The sequence below is a fragment of the Manis javanica genome, chromosome 16 (genome assembly GCF_040802235.1).
Source record: "Manis javanica isolate MJ-LG chromosome 16, MJ_LKY, whole genome shotgun sequence".
Lineage (NCBI taxonomy): Eukaryota > Metazoa > Chordata > Mammalia > Pholidota > Manidae > Manis > Manis javanica.
Window position 1 is genome coordinate 27,471,085 of NC_133171.1, and position 24,058 is coordinate 27,495,142.

Consider the following 24,058-nt stretch of genomic DNA (forward strand, 5'->3'; position numbering starts at 1 on the left):
ATTTTAAATGTTACAATCCAGGGTTTTAACCAGTGGAGTTTGTTAGAGGAAACAGTAAGATGTTTAAACATTTATAAAGGAAGTAAACATTATTATTTGCAGCAGATATTATGTAACTCTATATTTGAAAACCCAATGTTATAAAAAGGTAAAGTGGATGGTTATTCAGTGTTAAAAATTGAATGAGATGTGTGCTTTCTCTATTCACTTTTTTTAAAGTACATCTTCCCAACCTTGGATGATATTAATAAAATAGGAGGTGGGCTCCATGTTTACTTTACTTTAGTTATTTTTCCTAAAGATTATGTTAACTTCTTTGTGAATAAAATCTTACCATATGAAGCATGCATTTACATTTTAAAAGGTAATTTTTAGAGACTTAATTTGAGAGACAAATAACGTTTTTTTCTCACCGATTTAACATTTTCTTTGCAAATAATGTTTCTTTCTATATTTAGAATGTCCAGCTTTGTGTTTTTGTTTATTTTTGGGTTACATTTTGGCCATCAGGCAAAGCAGAGTTTAAAGACCTGAGATCCTGGTTTCAAGTCTTGTTTAATCACTTAACACCTACATGACTTAAGGCAAATTATTTAATCTCTCTGCCTTTAGCTTCCTTATCTCTTAAATAGGGACAAGAAGGCTTATCTATCTCAGGGTTGTTGTGAGAGTGAAACAACATATGTAAAGTTCTTGGACAGTCCCAGCACGATATATGTTTGATATATTTTTATAAAATATATTTTATATGTTTTGTATACATGTTATATGTTTTATATATAAAATACATGTACATATGCATACACAAATATATATTAATCATTAATTAAAATTATTATTATAACCCATTTTGGTGAATTAGAATAAGAGCATTGCAAATTCTGATTGCTTCCTCTTTTGGAGAATACATAAATATTGTGATAAGTTCTGGAGAATATTTTATTTTTTGGAGAATAAATTTGGAGAATATATTATTAAGTATTGTGATAACTTTATTAAATTTGCCCATTGGAGAATTAATTATGCTGTAGGTATACTGCCTTCCACAAGGCCCTTTCCACAATAACCATTGAAAAGGTTTTAAAATCTAGGGTAGTTTGCAAAATACTAAGATGTAGCATTGTTTTTCTTTAAATTTTATAATTTTTTTTTCAGCAAGGGAAACATTATACCATTGATTATAAAAGTCCATTTGATATGAAAGTACTGTTACACTGTAGCAGGACTATTTTGCATTTAAAAATTTTACTAACTGATATACTTTTCCCCCCTTGACATCTAGCAAATTAAAACGGCCCTCAAGTATACTTTGGGATTTGCTGTAATTTGTGCGCTGCTTCTTTTAGTTGGGTAAGTCTTGATTTTTGTTTCCACTGAGAATGGGAATAGCGTTACTTTAACAATAATGATAATTATAAAGACTCATTCAAAAAATTGAGGAAAGAAAATAATAAAATGTGAAAAAAATAAACTGTTTTATGTCACCACCAAGCAGTAACTACACTTAACTGTTTTCTCTGAGTTGTTTGATCTGGACATTTTTTACATTATCAGACATTCAGAGAGCCTCTCGCCGCCTACCCTCCATGTTGAATTTTACTAAAACCAGTGTGATTGCATGTTATGTAGCCAGTGGCGTCTACTTGTTGACATATTGTAGACATAAAGATAATAAATGTAGATACATCAATTTTGTTTGAATTGCATTCTTCTTAGGATACAACAATTTATATAACTAATCTTTCAGGGGTGACTTCTTGGACATTTATGATGTCTGTAGTTTTTCCATTTTTATAACAACAGTTAGATGAAAATCCTTATCTGTGCATCTTTTCCAATTTGACATGTCATTTAAATCTTTGAATTACTCCTTCCTTAAGGTTTTATACTAACATCAATAAAGTTTTGCACATGTTTTAATACTTTAAAAATTTTCTCTTTGGAAAACATTTTTCCTTCTTTATCCTTGTTTTGATTCTTTTGTTTTTTATGTTAGGAAATATGCAAAGTGCTAGTAAGTTTTTTAAAGTTTCTGTTTATAATTGGGTCTTAGAAATTTCAATAAATTAAAAAAACTTAATTTATTGAATATAATTTGTGATGGGAATATAATTGGTCAGTAACTTCTGTTGTTCAAGGAGTTCTTAGAATACAGAGGTTCTTTAGTCAGGGCAGATGTCCGCTTCCCTTTGCCTGCTTTACTGTGTCATGAAAAAAGATCACTTGTTGGAAGGACTTTTTTTTTTGGTTGTTTTGTGTATACTTTAGCTACTGAATATGTTTTTAAAGTCTTTTTTTTGCCTTTTAAAGAAAGCCAAATCTAGTTATGTGAATTTGCTTCATTAAAGTAGAGATCCTGTGTCTGTAAACCTCAATTATCTAGAACAGAGAACAGCAAACTTCCCTTGAAGGGCCTTTAGAAAGTATTTTAGGTAAGAGACCCATGTGGTCTCTGTGGGGCCTCTCGGCTCTCTTGTAGCTCTGAAGTAGTCAGGCACAGTATGTGGACAGAAGGACATGGCCGGCTGAGTTCCAGCGAAACCTCACTTCCAGACACAGGCAGTTACTTGCCAACTCCTGATTTAGATGATGACTGAGAACTAATTATCAGTGAAACCACGAATCTTTACAGTAGCCATAACATCTGTCCCAGGCATGGGGTATGCTGAAGTTTACTCTAAAAATTGCTGGTTCTTTTCATGGCAAATAACATTCAGTCTTCATTTAGAGAGTTTACATTTTGTACAATTCTGATAAGCTTTAGTTGATTCTCTAGATGATATTTACTTATTTAGAAACAGTATATTAGAAGTGAAGCAAACGTTTCCTTGCAAATACACTAATAGCAAGAAGTGACAGTTTGACTAGCCATTTTGAGCAATATAACCTTTGCTTATTTTCCAAATATTTATTGTATACCAGACATTGTACAAGGTGCTGATGAAACAGCAGTTAGCAGAAAAGATAACTTCTCCTCATGAAGCATACATTCAGAAGAGACTTGGGGGCACAGAAAGAAAACAAACAGAAAATAGATTGTGTTGGAGATGAAAATTTTAGGGAAGGCACACTGAGAAGGTAGTATTTGAGAAGACCCTTAAGAAAGTGAGGGAGCCATGGATATGTGTGGGCAGAAGAGCATTCTTGTCAGAGAAAACTGAAAGTGAAAAGCCCTGGTGCAGGGAAGTGGCACATTTAAGAAAAGAGAGGAAACTAGTGTGGCTGGATTGGAGGGAATAAAGGCAGAGTGCCTGAAGGTACGGTCTCAGAGGCAACGAGTGCAGCCAGGTTGAGTAGAGCATCATTGCCCATTGTAAGGGCTTTGCCATGTATTCTCAGGTGGGAGGCTGTCAGAGGGGTTTTTGTCGCTGAATGATCTGATATTTTAAAAGCATCTCTGGATGGTGTTTTGAGATTTGACTTCAGTGGGGGTAAAGGTAGAGATGTGGTATCTGTCAGGGAGCAATTGAAATAACAAAAGAAGCTGTTGCGCAGTGATAGTGGTTTGGTTTTTCCTCTCTTTTGGAGAGAGAGCTGGCAGGATTTTCTGGTGGGACAGATTTGTGGGGTATGAGAGAAAGAGGGAATGGAAGGTACACCTGGAGTTAGCCAAATTGCAAAATCTACGGAACACTTCTCACTTGATACCAGCTGCAACTTTGTGGGGTTCCTAAAACAACCCTTAGATTGGATAATTATCTAGAAGGACTCACAGAACTCATGGAAAGCAATTATTCAATGTTGCCATTTAGTACAGGGAAAGAACACAGGTTAAAATCAACCAAAGGAAGAGAAACAGTTCAGAGTCTCTGAGGATTACAAATATGAAGCTTCCATTGTCCCCAGGACACGTTACCCTTCAGGCATTGCCGTTCAACAATATGCATGGAGTTTTGCCCCCAGGGAAGTTCACTATGAGCCTTGATGTGCAAGTTTTTTACTGGGACTCTATTATGTAGGCATGTCAGACCGTTTGATTGCCCATGTGATTCTCTGAGCCTCTAGGTCAGCTGATGTCATGTGACCCTAAATCACATGTTTGGTCTTTCTGGGTCACCATGTAAGATCAAGTGTGGCCAGCTCCTGTCCAAGAGCTGCTTCTATCAGGTATGACACAGTTTACCTCCCAGAACCATGGGCAGATTCATACCTCCTTTGGGTCAAGGCCAAATTCTTTACTACACAGGAAGGGTTCAGTTGTTATCAACTGAAATAGGCAAATATGAAGGAGCAGGGTTGGTGGGGGGATATCAGAAGCTCAGTTTGGTTCCTGCTAAATTTATAGGTATTCAGGAAGAGATATTGAGTAAGCCACTAGAACAGGCATTAGGAAACTCACATTTTAATCTCTGTACTTTTAATAGCAATATCTCACTCCAGTGAGAAAATGAGTTTTATTCTGTATAAAATATGAGAGAGAAGCCAAATGATTGCTAAGTTTACTCCCTGTGCTGCTTGCCCTTTAGTACTAGCACCTTTTGTATAATGTTGGCTCTCAAGTGGGTGGCAAGTGAGAAGGAATGGCGTCCAAAGCACCCATCCAAGTGGAGGGCTTTGATCAAGGTGGAAGGACATTTCCTCCATTGTTATGAGAGGAATAAAAATGAAAAGAGGTGCAGATAAGTTCCTAGGCTTTGTGTACATATGAAAGAGTTCCTCTCTGATTCGCTTCTACTTCCTCATTATTATTGGAGGTGAAGTCATCAGCCAAGGGCACTAATTAGGGGAAAGCATGTGGATTCCTGAACTTCACAAGCCTGCGGTTCATAAATGAAAGATTAGTAGAGTTCTGGTTATCCAGGGTACTGCTCTTCACGTTATCACGTTTGAATGGGGTACACATTAGGGTAAGTGATTAATTAAGTTTCCTGATGTGTTCTTGAAAGTGTTATACTCCTAGTTTTTAAGTGATGTATTTTTTTCTGATAAAACAGTAGATAATTTTATGGCACAAATGTGGTCTTTAATTCACACAACCAACATTTTTGGAGCACTGTTATGTTAGATAGTGGGTAAAACTGCAATATTTCCAGAATCTCTGGCCTGGCCTTAGTGCATCTCCATATCCATAGGTGATTACAAGGGGTGTGGGGAGCAAGAGCACCTCTGGACCGGAGAGGTTGGTGGAGTCTTCCTTTTGCAGCTGGATCATGAGAGACACGGGCGAGCAGAAGTGGATGACTGCTTATAAGCAATAAATGGGTTTCTCCCAGTTTATTTCTCCCTTTGACTGATTTCGGTTTCAAAGGTAGTTTGCCCTAGGCTGGAAGATAGATTTCTGTCCCCTCAGAGTTACAGTAATATACAAGGTCTTGGAGGTAAAGATGGAGGGTCTCGGTCACAGTCCTCAAGATTTACAACAGTGAGAGACACAAATAAATAGCACGAGTTAAAGTATTTAAGAGCTCTAATAAGAGATGGATACCAGGTGTTGATGGTGAAGTAGAAAGTTCCTGCTTTGCGGTGACAATCAGGGATGACCTAAGAGGAAGTAATATTCTACTTGAAATTTTAAAGAGTAGAAACTGGTCAGTAGACTTAACAAAAAGAAAAAAGATGAATAGCATGCATGTGTATTCATCTGCTCAGTGTGCCATAAACAACAGACACTTATTTTCTCACAGTTCTAGAGGTTAGAAATCCATGATCACGGTGTGAGCAAGTTTAGTTTCTTTTGAGAACTGTGCTCCTGGATCACGGACAGCTGCCTTCCCGCTGTCCTGTGTGATCTTCCCTCTGGCTCTCACTGGGGGGAGAGAGCTCTCTGGCATCTCTTCCTCCTCTTATAGGGACAGCAATCCTATCAGAGTAGGGCCCTACTCTTATGACCTGATCTAACTGTACTTACCTCACTAAAGGCCCTCCATCCAGATATCCCATTGAAGGTTAGGGTTTCAACATACGCATTTTGTTGGAACAGATTTAGTCTGCAACATTCTGTTCTCTGGTCCCCCAAAATTTATGTCCTTTTCACATGCAAAATGCATTTATACCATCCTAACAGCCCTGTAAGTCTGGGGAAAGGAAATCCTGGGGCAAAATACCTCTTAAAGCTGAAATCAGTCAAAGGGAGAGATAAAGTTTAAAATCCACTTATTGCTTACAAGCTGCAGTCTGGGGCCGTCTCTCTTTCCTGCTGCAGCAGAAGCAGAACTGGCCCCCCCCTCACCTCTCGGGTACAAATAAGCCCTCCTTGCCCAGGTAATTACCCATTGATATGGAGATGAACTTCTCTCCACCCCTGAGGAATGATGCAAATGCACTAAAGCCCTACCTCATTCCACCTCTGAACGCCTACTGATATGCAAATGTACCAAAGCCAAGCGAGATATTCTGGAAATATTACAATTTTACCCGCAGGTCACCCCTCCAGAAATCTCGCTTTACAATTTACTTGTTTCCCCCTCTTCCGACCAAACCAAAACAAACAATAGCAACAGCAATAAAATCTTGGTAATCCTCAAGCCAGAGGATTCAGCCTCTGCAGATTAAGTAAATGTTCTTTATAGCACAATCTCTCACTAAGCACAAAATATGTTTCTACACTTGTTTACTCATTCCTAACAACCATGCTAGATTGCTCACAAAACTTTTACCAAACATTAGACAAAGTCAGGCCTCTCTTTAAGCATTTTTTTCTTGACAACAGCAACACAATCATGATAATTTTCAAGCCAGAGGATTCAGCTAGATTCCATGCAGATTAAGTCCAAAGCTTGTCCATTCCAGCCATCATGAGGCAGTTGCCGCCAGGGGATACATCCAGGACACAAGGACTGTAGAAGCAAATAACCATGATTTTGGGGGGTCACTTCGCTGTTATTCCAGGAATACACAGGAGGCCATCTTCCAGGCCTTTTCTCCAAGGTGCCAGAAGAGCCAGCCATCACCCATCCATGTGTTGAAATGTCCAAGGCCATGTCCATTTTATTCCTAATTGCTGCACCTATCTTTGCAGCTCATGTCCAATAAAGTGGGTGCTTTAATTGCTCTTAATCACCTGTGGCTGGCTATAGGCTGCAAAGAGATGCTGTAGCCTCCTCTTGGTGGTTTGCTGACTGCACAACATGCAAGGAACTTCTTGGCTCGGCTAACTTCTTCAAAGGTCAATGGCAAACCCCACTGATGGGCTACAGCCCACATTGTCTTTTGCCCTGCATGCAACAAACACTGATGTAGCCATCGGGCCACATCAGAGGCAGGCTTTCCTTCTAGCCAGTGCACCTGGGTCAGTGCGTCTGCTTCATCATTCCCTAGGGATGTCAAAGGCAAATGGCCAGTCACATGATATATGGTAGGTATCTGTGCCACGCCACTCCATGGCCTTTGAGTCCAGTCTCTCACTCACCCTGCAATGGGATTGGTGGTTATTACCTTGGTTAGAGCTGTTCCAGCTATGGGCTCTGTAGCTATCACAGCGTGGTACACAGCAGCCAGTTGCTTCTCTATCAAGGTGACCCAGACTTCTGCTCCTTTCCACAGTTGTGACCAGGCTGTGGCCGGCAGCGAGAGCAGCAGTAGTGGCAGAATCAGTAGCCTTAAGCTCGGGCCACAGGCTGGGGTCGGTGTGGCCAGCAGTGGTGGTGCCTTCACGACAACACGAGTGTAGACACATGTACCTCGGCGTGAGCACCACTTCTCCCCATCATTTCTAGGGGCAGTGCTCCCAAAGGTTGCACCCATTATAATAGATTTTGGGTTCAGAAGAATCCTGCTGACTATGCCAGATGTAAGTCCAGGGAAAGGAAATCCCGGGGCAAAATACTCTAAAAACTGAAATCAGTCAAAGGAAGAAATAAAGTTTAAAATCTGTTTATTGCTTACAAACTGGAGTGGAGCCTTCTCTCTTTCCTGCTCCAGCAGAAGCAAAACTGGCCCTCCCCTTACCTCTCAGGTACAGATAAGCCCTCCTTACCCAGATAATTACCCATTGATATGGAGATGAACTTCTCTCCACCCCTAAGGAATGATGCAAATGCACTAAAGCCATAGTTCTTTCCACCTCTGAATGCCTATTGATATGCAGATGTACTAAAGCCAGGTGAGATATTCTGGAAATAGTTTTACCCACAAGCCCCCAAAGTCTTAACTCAGCATCAGTTCTGAGTTCAGAGTCCCACCTAAATATTATCTAAATCAGGTATGGGGGAGACTTGAAGTATGATTCCTCCTGAGTCAAAATTACTCTCCATCAGTGAAACTGAAACCAGAGTTACACACTCCAGGATACAATGGTGGTTGGCACAGGAGAGACATTTCCATTCTAAAATGAAGAAGTTGGAAAGCAAAGAGGTGTGATGAGTCCTAAGTAAGCGAAACCTAGCAAAGCAAATTACATTAGCTTGTAAGGCTCAAGAATACTCATCTTTGGTTGGACACCTTGCCCTCCAGGTAACTACCATGGTCCTAGGCAGTGGCCGTGCCCCCTTAGTTCTGGGTGTAGGTCCTGCCCCCTCTTCTCTTTGCAGCAGCTGCCTTGTGGCTAAAACTGAGGAGGGATTTGGCCTCTGAATTGAAGAGGAAGCAGCACGGCCCCCTGGGCGAAAGGTGGGAATGGCAGCCCTGGTGATAACTGAGGATGAAGGATTTTTCTTGTAGACAAAGTATGTCCTCAGTTAAGTAACTGTGACCCTGTCCTGTAGAATCCCTGAAGTCTCATAGCCTTCCCTTATGTTGGCCCATTTCTGTCCCCTTTAGTTCATATTGGCAGTGTCTTTGCTAGTCTAATCCCATCTCTATTCCTGGCTTCTGTTGAGGTAGCTGATTAAATCCATGGTATCCACCCATTCTAATCTCCTTATCATATGGTTGTTCATCCACACTCTTAAAATATGCTTTCTCACTTTTTGGCAAAATGGCTAGCTGGTTCCTTTTTGCTTAACGATTCCGTCAATTCTGTGAACAGAAGTCAACCTGTTAAGGGGCATTGTGTAGTTTTCCTTGGCTCTTGTCCCTGCCACAACAAAGAATTGAAGTACAGAGACCCAGTAGTGAAGTAGACTAAAAGTTTTATTTAAAGTTACTTAAAGAGCGAAAAAGTACAGGTGACCTCAGAGAAGAGAGGCACCCTGAGAGACTGGAAAAAAGTCTTCAGGCAAAAAAGGTTATGCACTTAGAGCATGTGGGTGACGCCAAAGAGAGGAGCGCCCTGAAAGGTTGAAAGAGAAAGTTTAAAATTACACACTTAAGTGCTGGCGACCTCAGAGAGAGGAGTGCACTGAAAGATTGGGGATTCCCTCTTTTAAGGATTTTTCAGGAATGTGATAAAAGGGTCGGGGTGTGGACTTGTTAAGTGGTCTCAAGATGTTTATCTTTGATGAGACATTAAGTTTCTTATCAGTCCTCCAGGTAATTCTGCAAAATTAGGTTAACACAAGAAATTTACTGCTTTGATTCCCTCCCAGGATAGCAGCTTCCTGCTTTGGGAGCATATCAATTAAGACTGCCTGCCCTGCCTCCAAGGTGAGCTGAGTTATTGTCTGTTTGCTAAAGAATATGTTAAGAATCTTACTTCTTAACTTCTTCAGTTTTAAAATGCAATTTTAGCTTTAAGATGGAATCTTCCTGTCTTTATTATGCTGTTTATAGGTGGGCCTTTTAGCAGGCTAAAGTAAATCTTACAATGGCATGCTCTAATTGAAACAGTTAAGACATGGGTTATGCTGGCACTGGTGGACCCGGGTTAAATGTCCTTTGATTTATGGCAACCCTGAGCATTTTCCCGGGACCCCTGCTATGTTAGATGGCTATGAGGGTATGGCAGTTAGAGTGAAGAAAGCCCAAATCCCACTGGGGATAGGGTGTTTACCCCCCAAAGGAGTGTACCGGGTACATTTCTCCCATCCCTGAATATATTTTGGGGGTAGATATCCTGCAGGGCCTGTGGTTGCAGACCACTGCAGGGGAGTTCAGCCTGTGGGCATGTGTGGTAAAGGCAGTTCTGAGGGGACATGCTAAGCACCCACCTGTAGCTCTGCCTGTACCTCCGTGGGTGACAAATACTAAGCAGTATAAAGTGCCTGGGGGTGGGGGGGCACAAGGATATTGGAGAAACTCTACAGGAGTTGGAGAAGGTGGGCATCATAAAGCCCACTCATAGTCTTTGAAAAAGCCAGACGGCTCCTGGCGTATGACGGTGCCCTATAGGGAATTGAATAAAGTCAAAGTCACCCCCCCATTGCATGCTGCTGTCCCCTCTATAGCAGCCCTTATGGACACACTAAGTCTTGAACTGGCCATGTATCATTATATTGTGGACCTTGCTGTGCTTCTCAATTGACATAGTACAGGAAAGCCAGGAACAGTTTGCCTTCATGTGGGAAGGCCAGCAGTGGACATTAACTGTCCTTCCACAGGCATACCTCCACAGTCCCACCATGTCATGGGCTTGTAGCCCAGGACTTGGCCACATGGAAGAAACCTCAAACGGGGCAGTTGTGTCATTACATTGCTGATAGTATGCTCAGGTACTATTCTTTTGCTGATTAAGGAGGGGCAGTTCCTAGACTGCTGCAACATCTACAGGAGAAAGGATGGGCTGTGAACAGCACTAAGGTTCAGGGACTGGTTTGTCTGTAAAATTCTTGGGGGTTGTCTGGTTGGGTAAAACTAAAGTTATTCCTGAAGCAGTCATACACAAGGTCCAGGCTTTCTCTATCCCTACCACTGCGGCAGTCTTAACAAGAGTTTTTAGGTCTTCTGGGCTACTGGAGAGTGTTTATCCTGCACTTGGCACAAATTCTGAAGCCCTTATACTTGTTGGTACGAAAGGGCATCGGGGGGTGGGGTGGGGCTGGGATGAGACATGTGCAGCTGCTTTTACTGTTGCTCAGCGAGCAGTCAAGGCCATACAGGCCTTGAGTGTAATGGGCCCATTGGGGCCTGTGAGCTGGATGTCCATGTGACTGAAGATGGCTGTGGTGGGCCTTGGCAGTGCCTTGTAGACTGTTTGCCTCTTGCATTGGCCCAGGCGTATAGGCTAGGAGCACAGCCTGTCTCGGGCAGAAGACAATGTAGGCTATAGCCTGTCAGTGGGGCCTGCCTTTGACCTTTGAATAGGTCAACAGAGCCCTGTCAGAAGTGCACTGTGTGACTGAGTCCCACAGCAACCTGGAGACTACGTGGCCTTGGACATTTCAACACATGGACCAATGATGGCTGGTCCTTCTGGCACCTCAGGGACAAGGCCTGGAAGCTGGCTTCTTGTCTGTTGTGGAGTAACAGCAGAGTGGCTCCCAAAGATGATGGTAGTGTAACCAAAAAGGCCAGAAGGTAAGAGCATCTTACCAGGGAGTTTCATCTTACAGCTGTGGCCAGTGCATGTGCCTCCTGTATCCCTACATATAGAACTATCAGTAACCCCCACAGGGAGAGGTCCTATCACAGGACCACTCTCTTGCATGTATCCTGCCTGATGGATAAGATTGTAAGGTCATTTTCTTCTACAGTCCTTGTGGCCTGGATGCACCCCCTGGCTGCAGCTGTGACGTGATGATTGCTCTGATCTCCCTACCTTTTCAGCTACTGACTGCCTAAGGAATGGGCAAGCTATGGACTTAATCTGTTTAGCGCTTTGAACCTAAGCTGAAGCCTCTGGCTTGAGGATTATCATGGTTTTATTGCTGTTGCTATTTTGTTATTAGCTCAGTTACAATGTTCCAGTTTTCTTGCACAGGGGCCACTGCGGAAGAGGGGGCATGTGTAGATTGTGAGGCGAGATTTCTGGAGGGGTGAGCTGTGGGTAAAATGGTAGTATTTCCAGAATCTCTCTCCTGTAGTACATCTACATATCAATAAGTGTTTCCAAGGGGTGGAGAGAATTAGTCCATCTACATATCAGTGGGTAATTACAAGGGTGTGGTTGGGGGTTTATCTGAACCAGAGAGGTTGGGTGGAGTTCTCTGTTCTGCAGCCCTGTTGAGAGAGATGGGATGACTGCTTATAATAAATAAATGGGTTTCTTAATTTTATTTCTCCCTTTTACTGATTTCAGTTTTAGAGGTATTTTGCCCCAGAATTTTCCCACTGGAGTTACACTAGTTATAACTGGTTAACATTTTGAGTCCCTTATAGTGGGCTTTACTGGCCTTAATTCTCTCTCTACCCTGCTCATATCTATTTTCCTTCCTAACAAACCTGTGCCTTCAACGCCTTGTTTAGAATTCCCCTCAGCAAGTACTCAATTTCATCTCTTGCAAATTTTGCCATCCGTGAAACACTACAAAACAACTCATCCACAGTCTTTGTCACTTTATAACAAGGATCTCCTTTCTTTTACTTTCCAATAACATCTTCTCATTTCCATTTGAGGGGTCTCACCATAATAACCTTTAGTGTGCATATTTCTACCAACATTTTATTCATGATGATACGTGTCCTCTTTAAGACAATAAAGGCCTTCTTTAGAACTCCTCTTTTCTTTTTGAGCCCTCACCAGAATTGCCTTTAGCATCCACATTTTTGTCAATGGTCTCTTTGTAGAAAAACAAAGCTCAGCAGTACATTCGAAGATCTAACCGGTTTTATTCAGTGATTGAATTGGGCAGCATACCATCTAGCAAGGAGAAAGGAACTCCAGGAGTTGTACAAAAGGGAAAGTTTTTATAGGCAGGAGGGTGGGGCAAGGAAGTTAAGAGAGTGGATGATTTCACACAATAGTACTTTCCCTTCGGAAAAAGAACAGGGTTTTAGCAGGCAGATTACCTCACTAGTGGCTGACTCCTCGGGAAATTCCAGATTGGTTGGTTTAAAATTCCACTCCTAGGACAGGCTGAAACTGCAGTTAGGTTAGGTATTAAGTCTAGGTGGGGCTTAACACCAGTGGCTCCATTTTGAGTCTTTTGTACCTTTTTAACACATAATAATGCAACCTAGGCTTGCCAGGTGTTCACTGCAAAACACTACAAGCCTCTGCCCATCACTGATTTGCAAAGTAACATCCACATGTTCAGGTATTTGCTACAGTTGCAATCCATGTAGTAGTCTACTTGGGGCTTCCATAATAGGATAGTACAGACTGAGTGGGGAAACAGTGGGCACTTTCTTTCTCATGGTTGTGGAGGTTAGGAGAAGTCTGATACCAAGGTGCCAGCAAGTTTGGTTTCTGGGGAGGGCCCTCTTGTTGGCTTGTAGATGGCTGCCTTTTCCCTGTGTGCCCACGTGGCCTTCCTCTGTGCTAGCAGGGGGAGAGAGAGGACTCTGGCATCTCTTCCTCTTCTAAGCACACCAATTTTATCAGATTAAAGCCTCACCCTTCGGGTCTCTTTTAGCTTTACCTCCCCCACTAACAGCCCTGTATCCAAATACCATCACATTAGGGTTTCACCATATTAATTTTGGGGGGATCCAATTAAGTACACAACATGTAGTAATGGAGAGGCTGAAATCAGCATGGAATATTTGAAGAATAACAAAATTGGAATTTAAACCCTTAATTTACTCAGTAAAAAAAAAAAAGTGACACTTCAAGTGTTTATGTGGACAGGTGACAGGTGATGACATTAGCAGGTATGCAGACTCTGGGTCCTGTATACAATGTTGAAGAAGTTTTAATTTTTATCCTGCTGAGCAATTGAAAGACAGTGAAGATGTATATGTATTTGTGTGTATAAGTGCATGAAAGTAATTATGTATGAATTTAAGAGTTGCGACACTTAGAGATGCATTGAGAGGGGCATTTGGAAGTTGGTTTGGAGAAGTGAAATATAAGTAGAGAGGATGACCAGTTAGATAAGCATTGAAATACTTTCGATGACAGATGAGATTGTGAGCTTAAGTAGTTACAAATAGAGCAGAGACAAAGAAACAGATAAGCTGTTTGGAAGATAATATGACTTGATGACTGAGTGAGGTGAACCTCTTTTTCAGTTCTCTTGAATTTATCATTTCATGTTCATATCTACTGAAATTCCTTAGCCTTTTCTTTGTCACTTCCTGAAGAGATAATCTGTATAAAGCTAAATTCGTGAGTCAGATTGGGTGTAAAACATTTTTACTAAGCAGTTTTTCAGTTATATAACTTTCAAGAGTGTAAGGGAAGTATATAACCTTACTGCTCCAGTCCTTATCTTCATCTAGTATTGTGTGTCTTTGAAAGCTGAGGTTATTTCTGTGATCCCCGTTCAGCTGTGGATTTAAAACTAAATAGAAATTACCTCATTATGTATATTGGGTAGAATCTTGAGAGAAAAATAATAGGAAGAAAGTAAAAATCCCATGATAGATAATCCCACAATAAGATACTTATTTTGGTATATTTCTGTTCTTTTCCATAGGTATAAATATTGAAACAATTACATATATTTATTTTCTTTTCTCCACGTTGAACACAGAGATTCTTAACCCTTTTTATACTGTGGACCTTTTTGATTATCTTTAGCCTATGGTTCATTCTGAAAGTATTTTTAAATGCAAAAAATGAAATGCATAGGATTAAAGGAAACTATTATACTAAATACAGTAATAAAACTTAATTTTGTAATAGAGTAAACACCTCAGTAAGAAACTTGTCATACCCCTTAGTAGTGGTACAGGTTTGATATGTTAATTCTTTTGAGGGAAAAGATATTTGTATAAGAAAAGCTAAAAATTGAGTCTTAGATGATTTCCTTTCATTCAACTTTTTATCTTTAAAACCATTAAACAGAGTTAATTTCTCCTTTGTAGTGCTTTTGTTCCACTAAATGTTCCCAGTAACAAAAATTCTACAGAATGGGAAAAAGTGAAGTTCCTGTTTGAAGAACTTGGAAATAGTCGTAAGTATTCTTTTTAAAAAACCATTCATAATAATTCATATGCAGTGACCTTGGGACATTTTTCAGAAGTAGTCTATTTTTATGCTGTTAAGAATTTAACCTCCCAGTCTGACTTTGTGGTTGAAAGTGAAAGGAAAGGAGCGACACACAGCAGCAATTCACCGGAGAATTCTGCTTTATTAGGGAAAGGTGCTGGGTTATATAGGAAGGGGCATGGGGTAATTGTGGTGTTACTTCTACAGGGCTGGTGGCTGTTGGCTAGGTGCTGGGATTGGGAGTGGGGCGAGAGGTGATTGGGCTTCAGGTGGTGCCGGCAGGAACTAAGGACCCCCGAAGAGAAGCCGGAAGTTTGCCATCTTACTGGTGGGGCCCCTTCATTCCCCCCTTTCTCCTCTATGGGGTTGTGGATGTTGCTTTCTCTCTGGCTGCTTCCTGCTGAACAGGGGCGGAGAAGGGAGTGAGGGCTTGAGGATTGGGAGGAAAGGGTTGATAGGACTCCCCATAGTAAGGATGAATAGATGTGGACTTCCTCAGGTTTGGAAATCAATGAAGGTTCCCTGTAACCATAGGTTGAGGACCTGTTGATTCCAATGGTGCCAAGAGGATATGGGTGTCAGGAGCCAGGCGTCTGCAGCCATTGTTTCCAGGAACAGTTTCCAGCGGAGAGAGGGGTCCATCTCAGTGTGTGGTGAGGAGGTCACGTGAGGGTGAGGGATCTTTTGTGGCCAGAAGCTGGTAGTTCCTGAGTAAAAGCTGGTTGAAAGCTTGATTAGAGATTTTTCCGACTTGGGATTTGATGAACTTTATTATACAGGGTAAGAAGAGACAGGCGAGAAGAATGATTATTATGGGGCCTGCAATGGGCCAGAGCCAGGTGAGGAGGGGGTTTGTTAGTATTGAAGAGAATGGGTTGGAATTGGAAGCAGAGTGGAGGCTGGAGGCAAGGTCGGTGAGTTTGGTGATGTCAGTTTCTACAATGCCGGATTCGTTGATGTAATAGCAGCACTCTTCTCGGAGGAAGACGCAGGTGCCGCCCTTCTCGGCTGTAAGCAGATGTAGGGCCCGCCGGTTTTGAAGGGTGACTTTAGCTAGTGAAGTGACCTGTCTTTGGAGAGAGGCTAGGGAATCGGCAGTGGATGTCAGGGCTCCCTCAAGTTTGGCGTTGAGATCTCTAACGGCCCATAGAGAGTGACTCAAGACTCCTCCCGAAAACCCTGCCCCAATGGCTGAGGTGGTCAAAGAGATACCGACCATGATGGGAAGGAAAGCAGCCCTTCTTGTGCACGAGGGCAAGGAAGGTTGGAGCTCAAGGAATTCCGCCATGCTGTAAAGTGTAAGCTGTGGGATTAGGGTGACAAGAATGCAGGGTGTATCGGAGCTGAGAGGCACTGAGTTGAAAAGGCTGCCATTACACCAAAAGAAGTGTCCCAGTTGTGTAAAAGTCTTAGAGCCGGAGGTAGGGGTGTAGATAGAGAGGCAATGAAGTGTGCTGGAGGGGGGTGGAGTTGGGCCTACACAGTGGTGGATGGTGAGATTATCTGCGTATTCTGGTTCCCATAGGGGTATGTCTGCCAGGGGGCAGAGGGGTTGTCTTTTTGCATGGAAGGAGTAGTTGGAAATATTAAGGGGCACGGCGGCCAGCAGTGGGCGCTGTAGTGATGCGCACAAGAAACTATTGGCTGTGTTAAGGGTGTGGTTGAGAAAGATGGTGGTGTCCTGAATGAGCTGTAATGAAGAGTAGGAGAAATGGGAAGAGGGGTGGGGATAAGAAGATGAAGAGGTACTATTAAGAGTTTGGATAATGACATTTTCGGAATGTCTGATATCTGATGCAACTTGAGAGATCTGGGAATGAGAGGGAACATACTCTCGAGAGATATGAAGGGTACCGTGGGGGGTCGAGGACACCCCCGTAGTAAACTGAGGCTGTGACTCTGGCAGCCCATCGAGAGTCCCAGGGATCTGGGATTGATAAGGAGAATGAGCCATTGGGATATTTCATGAAACGGTTGGAGGAGTAATACTGTGGGTACTGGGAGTTACCCATGTAGTGAATGGCACAAGACCAGTAGGGACATCTCCTGTAGGTGTCTGGCTATCGCCTGCAATAGGCTTGTCTTTGGTCATAGAGGAAGCAGAGGTAGGGAGAATAAGGGTAGCTGCTAGTGAACACTTCAGTGGAGGGAGGAAAGTGGAGGTGTAAAGGCTCAGAGCAGCTTTTCAGAGGGCAGTCTGGTGTGGCAATGAGGGCAGTAACTTTTGTTTGATGCTGTGTGTAAGTCTGTCTGACTTTGAATCGCCATACAAAGGAGGCTGGGGTGGTGGGGAAGACAATAGGAATGAGGAAAAAAAGCGAGAGAGCAGTAAAGGAGGAAAAAGTCATGATTCGGGTATGGATGGCAAAGGGGGTGAATGGGATTTTGGAGGAAAGAGAACAGTAAGGTCAGGAGTCTGGAGGGAGGGAGAGTCTGTAAACTTTTGTAGGTTAAGAGATCTTTTAGGTGATGTGGGGACATAATGGTAAGGGGCACCCTGAATGTCAGTTTATGAGCTTCCTTCTGCAAGAGCTGTCTAGCGGCTAATGCTCGTAGGCAGGGGGCCCATCTCTGAACTGTGGGGTCTAATTGCTTGGAGAGATAAGCTACTGGGGCAAAGGATGGGCCATAATATTGGCCTAGGACTCCTAGAGCTTGACTGGACCTCTCATGAATGTATAATGAGAAGGGCTTCGACAAATCAGGAAGATGGAGAGCTGGGGCTTCTACAAGGGCTTGATGGAGCTTAATGAAGGGGTGTCGGGGTGAGGAGGATAATGGTTCTTTAGGGGGGCCCTTGCTGAGGTCGTATAGGGGTCTTGCCAACAGGGAGCAGGGAGAAGTTAGGGATCTATGCTCTAAAATATCTAGCCAGGCCTAGAAAGGAAAGGATTTCTGTCTTGGTTTTGGGAATGGGCAGGTCAGAGAGGAGCCGTTTTCTGTCTAAGGTAATGGACTTTCTTTGTTGAGATAGAAGGAATCTGAGGTAAGTGACAGGAGGGGAAGAGATTTGAGTTTTGATGGGAGATACTCGGTAACCTCTGGAAGCTAGAAGGTTAAGTAGGGAGGCAGTGTCAAGTTGAGACTGTTCCCACGAGGGACTGCAGAGTATAAGATCATCCACGTATTGTAATAAGGTGGACTTGGAGTGATCATGATGAAACTGTTTGAGGTCCTGAGCTAGGACCTGTCCAAAAATATGGGGACTATCTCGGAAGCCTTGTGGCAAAACTGTCCAAGTGAGTTGTTCAGAATGTTTTGTGTATGGGTCCATCCAGGTGAAGGCGAAAAAATCTTGGGAGGAGGGGTCCAGATGGATAGGAAAAATGCGTCTTTGAGATCTAGGACTGAGAAGTGGGAGGCCGAGGCAGGGATCTGCAATTAAAGGCTGTATGGATTTGGAACTAAGGGATGGATAGGGACAATGGCCATGTTGATGAGGCAAAGGTCTTGGACAAGGCGGAAAGATCTGTTGGTTTTTTTAACAGCTAATATGGGGGTATTAAACGGGGAGTGAGTGGGTCTGAGGTAGTTTTTGTTTAAGAGATCTTGAATGATGGGTTGGAGGCCTATGAGGGCTGAAGTGGTTAGGGGGTATTGGGCCTGACAGATATACTGAGAGGGGTCACGTAATTTGATAGAGGCAGGGGGACATAGGGCCACGGAGGGGCTTGTAATGTCCTAAACTTGGGGATTTACAGGGTGTATGAGGGCAGAACCGGAGCTTTCATTTGGTAGAGGGGGGTCGTTGGCTATGAGGGCCATCAGAAAGGGAGTACTGGGGGCTGTGGGAGTGGATATAGTTATGGTAACGTGGAGGAGAGAAAGGATGTCCCTTCCTAGTAAAGGGATGGGACACTGGGGCATAACCAATAACCAAGAAGGAGTGGGAGAAAGGTATGGGATTGTCTTGGATTGTGCATAAAAGTGGGGGGGGGTTTAATGGGAAAATCTGTTTACCTCCTACCCCGACTATAGGAGTAATGGCTGGCATGGTAGGGCCCCGGTATTCTCGCAAGACTGAGAAGGTGGCTCCTGTATCTAGGAGGAAGGAGATGGGGCGACCGTCTACTGTTAAAGTAACCCTGGGCTCCTGTTTGGTGATGGAAATGGTCGGGCGAGAAGCTCCCGGGCCCCATCAGTTTCCTTCTGCCAGCCCCACTACAGCTGGCTTAGGATGGGGGTTGTTCGTCCAGCCTCCCCTTTGGGTGGTTGGGCAATCAGACCCCCAGTGGCCCTTTTTGTGGCATCTGGGGCATGGGGTGGTAGGAGATCTGGGGGAGGGCATGCCCTTGACCAATGTCCCTCTTTTCCACACTTGAAACAAGCTCCTGGGGGGGGGCTTGTCTGTAGAGGGGCGCCCAGGTTGTGGTTTTATCAGCTGGGCCAACATTTGGAAATTGGCCTGATCAGCCTTTTGTTTACGGCGTTCTTTCTCCTCCTCCTGGTTATGGAAGACTTTAAAGGCCACTGTTAGGATCTCAGTCTGTGGGGTAGCAGGGCCCTGTTCTAACTTTTTGAGTTTAGCTTTAATGTCGGGGTAGCTTTGAGCTAGGAAGTATGTCATAAGGACATGTCTTCCTTCAGGTGTTTCTGGGTCCAGGCTGGTATAGTGTAATAGGGCTTGAGTGAGTCTGTCTAAGAACTCAGAGGGGGTTTCGTCTCTCTTTTGAATTATGTCTTGGAGCTTTTGAAAATTGACTACTTTACGAGCTGCCTTTTTCAGACCAATATTAAGCAGGAGGCAAAAATATCTTGAGAGCAGAGACCTATGGCAGTGTTATAATCCCAGTGTGGGTCTTGTTCGGGGACAGCAGTGGGGCCAGGGGGATAGGTGGGGTCAGTCCTGTGGGTTTCGGTAGCGTGCATTTGGGCGAAGTCCCAAACTCGTCTACGCTCTTCAGGGAGGAGAGTATTGGCCAGGAGCATGAAAATGTCATGATGCGTGAGGCTGTAAGACTGGAGGGTCTATTGAAACTCCCTGATGTATGTCATGGGATCAGTGGAAAAGGAACCTAGGCGTTTCTCTAGTTGGGCTAAATCTCTTAAGGAGAAAGGGACGTGAACGCGCACGATGCCTTCAGATCGTGCTACCTCCCAGAGGGGGGGCGATAATTTTGGGAGGCCCTCCGGACCGAGTTTGAGGGGGACTGAAGGGTTCTGGCTCAGTCTGTGGGGGAGTGATGCGGTCTAGCTGCGCCTAGTCGAGCAGGTCCTGAAGTGCGGAAGGCGGGCAAAGAAAATGAAGAAAGATAGAATCAGACCCACGTGTTGCCAGCCAGCAGCCCAGCTGCTTGCCTCTGCCGCTCTAGTTGGGCTTGAACTCATGACTCTGAGGTTAAGAGTCCCATGCTCTACTAACTGAGCTACAGCAGGGCTCCAGTTAATTGCTTATGGAATGCGTAAACAAAATGTTCTTTGTTCTCCATTCCTGCCACATAGGCAAGTGGGGGAAGGGCATAACTAGAAGCAGGGGTGGTGTTTCTACACATCTTCAAGGTCTCCCTATTTTCAGAGTGAGGAGTCTTGGCAAGATATGTTTTTGTGGACAGATAACTTCTAAGGACTGCACCGGGTGTTCTCTAGCTTGTGCTTTCCCATGCTGCATTCAGACATGGGGGAAGGTGCTTTCCCATTCTCCCTACAAACATGTGAGAAGACAAAGGTGGTCCCTAACAGGGGAGAAACAGGTGATGAGGGCAAAGACGGAGGAGGCCCCTGGGACCTAGTTAAAGGGGGGGCTGAAAGGCTCAGGCTTAATCTGCGGGGGGGACGAAGGCGGAGGAGGTGAGATGGGGGAGGAGATGGTGGGGGAGGAAGGGAGAAGGGCTGTTGTAGGAGAAGAAGGGGAAGGGAGTGAACAGGAGGCTTCTGCAGGGCAGCGGCTTGCAGGCTAGGAGAACTTGGGAGGGGGTGGCAGGGGGAGGAGGAGGCGGAAAGCTTCCATATAGGGAATCTCCTTCCATTTTTTCAGGCGCTGGCAGTAGTTAAAAAGATCGCGAGTGATGTTAGGATCAAGAGTTCTCCCTGCGGGCCATTGGTTGTTATTGTCTAGGGGGTATGTCGGCCAATCTTGGGAGCAATATTTACGGAGAAGTTTTGATTTTATATCAGGCATCAGGGAGAGGGTAGCCAGATGCTTAAGCAGGCATTCCAGAGGTGAACTTTCAGGGAGGGATGAGGAGGCTCCCATGGCTAAAGGACAGAGAAGGAGACAAACAGGGGAAGACGAACAGAGATCCTTGGACTGGAAGCAAACCACAAGGAGACAAAGGGTGTCCCCGATGATCCTTGGTGGTCTGCGGAAACTCGTATACGAGTTGGAATTTCTTAGGAAGTGTGGGTCGTCACCCAGACTTCCCTAAGAAGGCAGAGTGCCGGAGTCACGAGGTACCTAGCGCTAGGAATTTTCGGCAGACAGAACAGATTTCGGCGGACGGAACAGAAGGAGGAGGGGGCGGGGAAAAGGGAGTGTTCTCATCTGCAAAGGAGTCACCTTGTTTATGGCTGTTGGAGGGGTGCCTGAGGGTCCACTGCAGCCTTGAAGGCCTGAGGCGGGGAGAGTTCCCTCCTCGTCCCCGAGCGTCAGGGCCTTGCTGGACGATCACGGTCAATGGCAGTGTGATAGCTCGGGGGAGAGTGGCCCACCCTGGGGGGAAAACTTACCTAAAGGCCAGAGAGGAGTGGAGAGTGTGATGAGCCAGCGCCGGAAAAAGAGGACGAGGGCAAGCTGCTGCTGGTGTCGGGGGGAAGACGGGGCCCAGTTGGGGTGTCCCGTCTCCCGGGTTTCGGCACCAGTGAAAGGAAAGGAGCGACACACAGCAGCAATTCACCGGAGAGTTCCACTTTATTAGGGAAAGGTGCTGGGTTATATAGGAAGGGGCATGGGGTGATTGTGGTGTTACTTCTACGGGGCTGGTGGCTGTTGGCTAGGTGCTGGGATTGGGAGGGGGGCGAGAGGTGATTGGGCTTCAGGTGGTGCTGGTGGGAACTGAGGACCCCCCCCCCCAAGAGAAGCCGGAAGTTTGCCATCTTACTGGTGGGGGCCCTTCAGAAAGTATGGTAGACAAATTAGGAGCTTCATGTTTTTAAGACTTATTTCTAGCCATCTAGCTATTTGTAGCTAGTCTCTCGACTTCTTCATGAAATATATTGAAAAGAAAATATAATCTTCAAAATATTTTAGCAGTGACAGTTTTAGAACTGTTAAAGAAGGGTGCTGGCTATATTGGTTTTATTTTTATTTTTAACTAATGAGAGAATGCTATTTTGTTTGATCATAAGTGATCTTTTATGTGGAATTTAAATTACAGAGGTTTGTGTGAATGAAATAATATAAATTTATCTCACCAAAGCATTTTTTTTTCCTGGAATTGCTTCCCCAGAAGTTTTCCTTAACTGAGCCAACATGTCCCAGGTTTTTAAGAGTTAAAAATAACAGGTTTAGGAGGGTAGGTTAAGAAAAGTTGCTTAATCATTAAAAAACAGAGTTGGCATTGGAAACTGATACCAAATAAGAATATGTACTCTATTACTCAGAATTTCATGTGCACTTTGAATATAGTAACTTTATTTTCAAAGAAACCTGTAAAACCTACTTTATAAACATTATGCTAAAAGTTTTTATTTCTTTTGTTTTCCTTTTAATAAGTACTGTACATTCTTTGATCAGCATTTTTTTTTACTCAGGTACAGTATTAAATAATGATTAAATTAAGTCTTAAGAGTCTTTGCTGTATAACTTGTTAATTTGCTTGCTTTCCACTTAAGATTTCATCTTATAAATTGTGGTCCATTAATATCTTGCTAATATCAGCAAGAATAAGGATTGCAGGCTTGGCATCTACTAATACTGAATTGTCAGGATTTATGCACCTGATTCTATTGCTGAGAAATAAATTGCTTCTTTTCTTGCAGTTAACTCCTTCAGGTCTCTTGAATAACTACTATTCTGCCCTAATCATTAAAGGGATACTAGTCTTTGAGTATTGGTATAACTTGAATCAGTGATTATATAGGTAGCATCATTCTGATTTCTATAATCTTAATCTTTTTAGTTTTAACATTATTCTTTTTGAACTGATATCTTCAATGACATATCCTAGAGTACATTCATGTACCATTATTAATGATATTAATTTTTTTGATTGGCCAAATAGGTTAGCCTTAGATACTCCATTTTATCAATTCTAAGATACATATTTTCCACATTTTTATATCTCTTATTTTGGGATATATTTTATAAGTGGCAGCATCTTAAAATTGCTATCAGCCAAATGCCATACCTCTTAGTTATATGAACATCTTTTACTTCCAGTAAGTATCAAGAAAATAACAGCATCAAAATGTCTTTGATTTGATAAAAAAATGGTTTTATAGTTTTTAAAAATTGTCTTAAAAATTTGCCTTGCAATATTTCTGCATTTGTTAATATGCTTCCTTCAAGTATATAAAACTGAGACATGGGTTTTAAGAAGGTAGATGATTCTAATTTTATTATTCATGAAAAAATAAATATTGATACATTAAATTGATCAAAAATTATATTTGGTTACACAGGACCTGCAACCTGCATTTAAACTAGATAAGTTAGTATTATTCCCATCTTAGGAATATTCAAATATTTGAATTTGAATTTGGTTGTGTAATCTGGTTTATTTATTTGAAAGTGTTACCCCTGCCTCTCACTCTTTTGCTGGCCTTTGAATAATTTCCTAAATCTAAGTTGTTAACATAGTATTCCTGTTTGGTATTATATTTTAATCTGTTTTTTGTTTGTGCTTGCTTTTTTTTTTTTTTCTGCGAAGTGGGCAGGCTAGCTTTTAAGATCAAGAAGGAAATAAACTCTTCAAGATTTTAGTTTTAGGCTATATAGTAAAAACTCATTTGAAAATCAAGAACAAAGAAACTAGAAGTATCAAGACTGAGGGAAGAGGGAAGAAAAAATCAAGGCCATTGGCTTTCCTATGTAATGTTATTTCTCAAGGTCTATGTTGAGAAAGGCCTAGACTCTTTTGCCACCTTTTGATCATCTCATATTTTGCTGATTTCTTAGTAGGCTCAATAATTAGGCATTGATTTTCCTTTTTAATTTTTAAGATATGAAGGCAAGAAAATTTTAGTCAGAAAGATCTTTTACACATCAATTTGTGAAGAGCCCTTTAAAAGCTTTTCCTCCCCTTGGAGTTGGCACTTCCGGGATGAGGCAATACATGTTGGGTTCATTCCTTAGAATGTGTATAAGAAATCCAATTTTTATATTTTTATATT

The 24,058-nt window shown here is 42.9% G+C and overlaps 1 protein-coding gene and 1 long non-coding RNA gene across 2 annotated transcripts in view; both read left to right on the plus strand.

The window, feature by feature from the left end:
- Positions 1 to 24,058, plus strand: part of LMBRD1 (LMBR1 domain containing 1) — a 100,802-nt gene that overhangs the window by 28,892 nt on the left and 47,852 nt on the right. Inside the window, exons 5-6 of the mRNA XM_037012588.2 lie at positions 1,283 to 1,350; positions 14,665 to 14,753. Of these exons, the coding sequence (XP_036868483.2) occupies positions 1,283 to 1,350; positions 14,665 to 14,753 (157 nt within the window). The remainder of the gene's footprint in view (positions 1 to 1,282; positions 1,351 to 14,664; positions 14,754 to 24,058) is intronic.
- Positions 1,359 to 10,755, plus strand: LOC140846836 (uncharacterized). Its single transcript, XR_012126283.1, has 3 exons — positions 1,359 to 8,603; positions 9,405 to 9,462; positions 10,356 to 10,755. It is a non-coding gene; the product is annotated as an uncharacterized lncRNA (long non-coding RNA).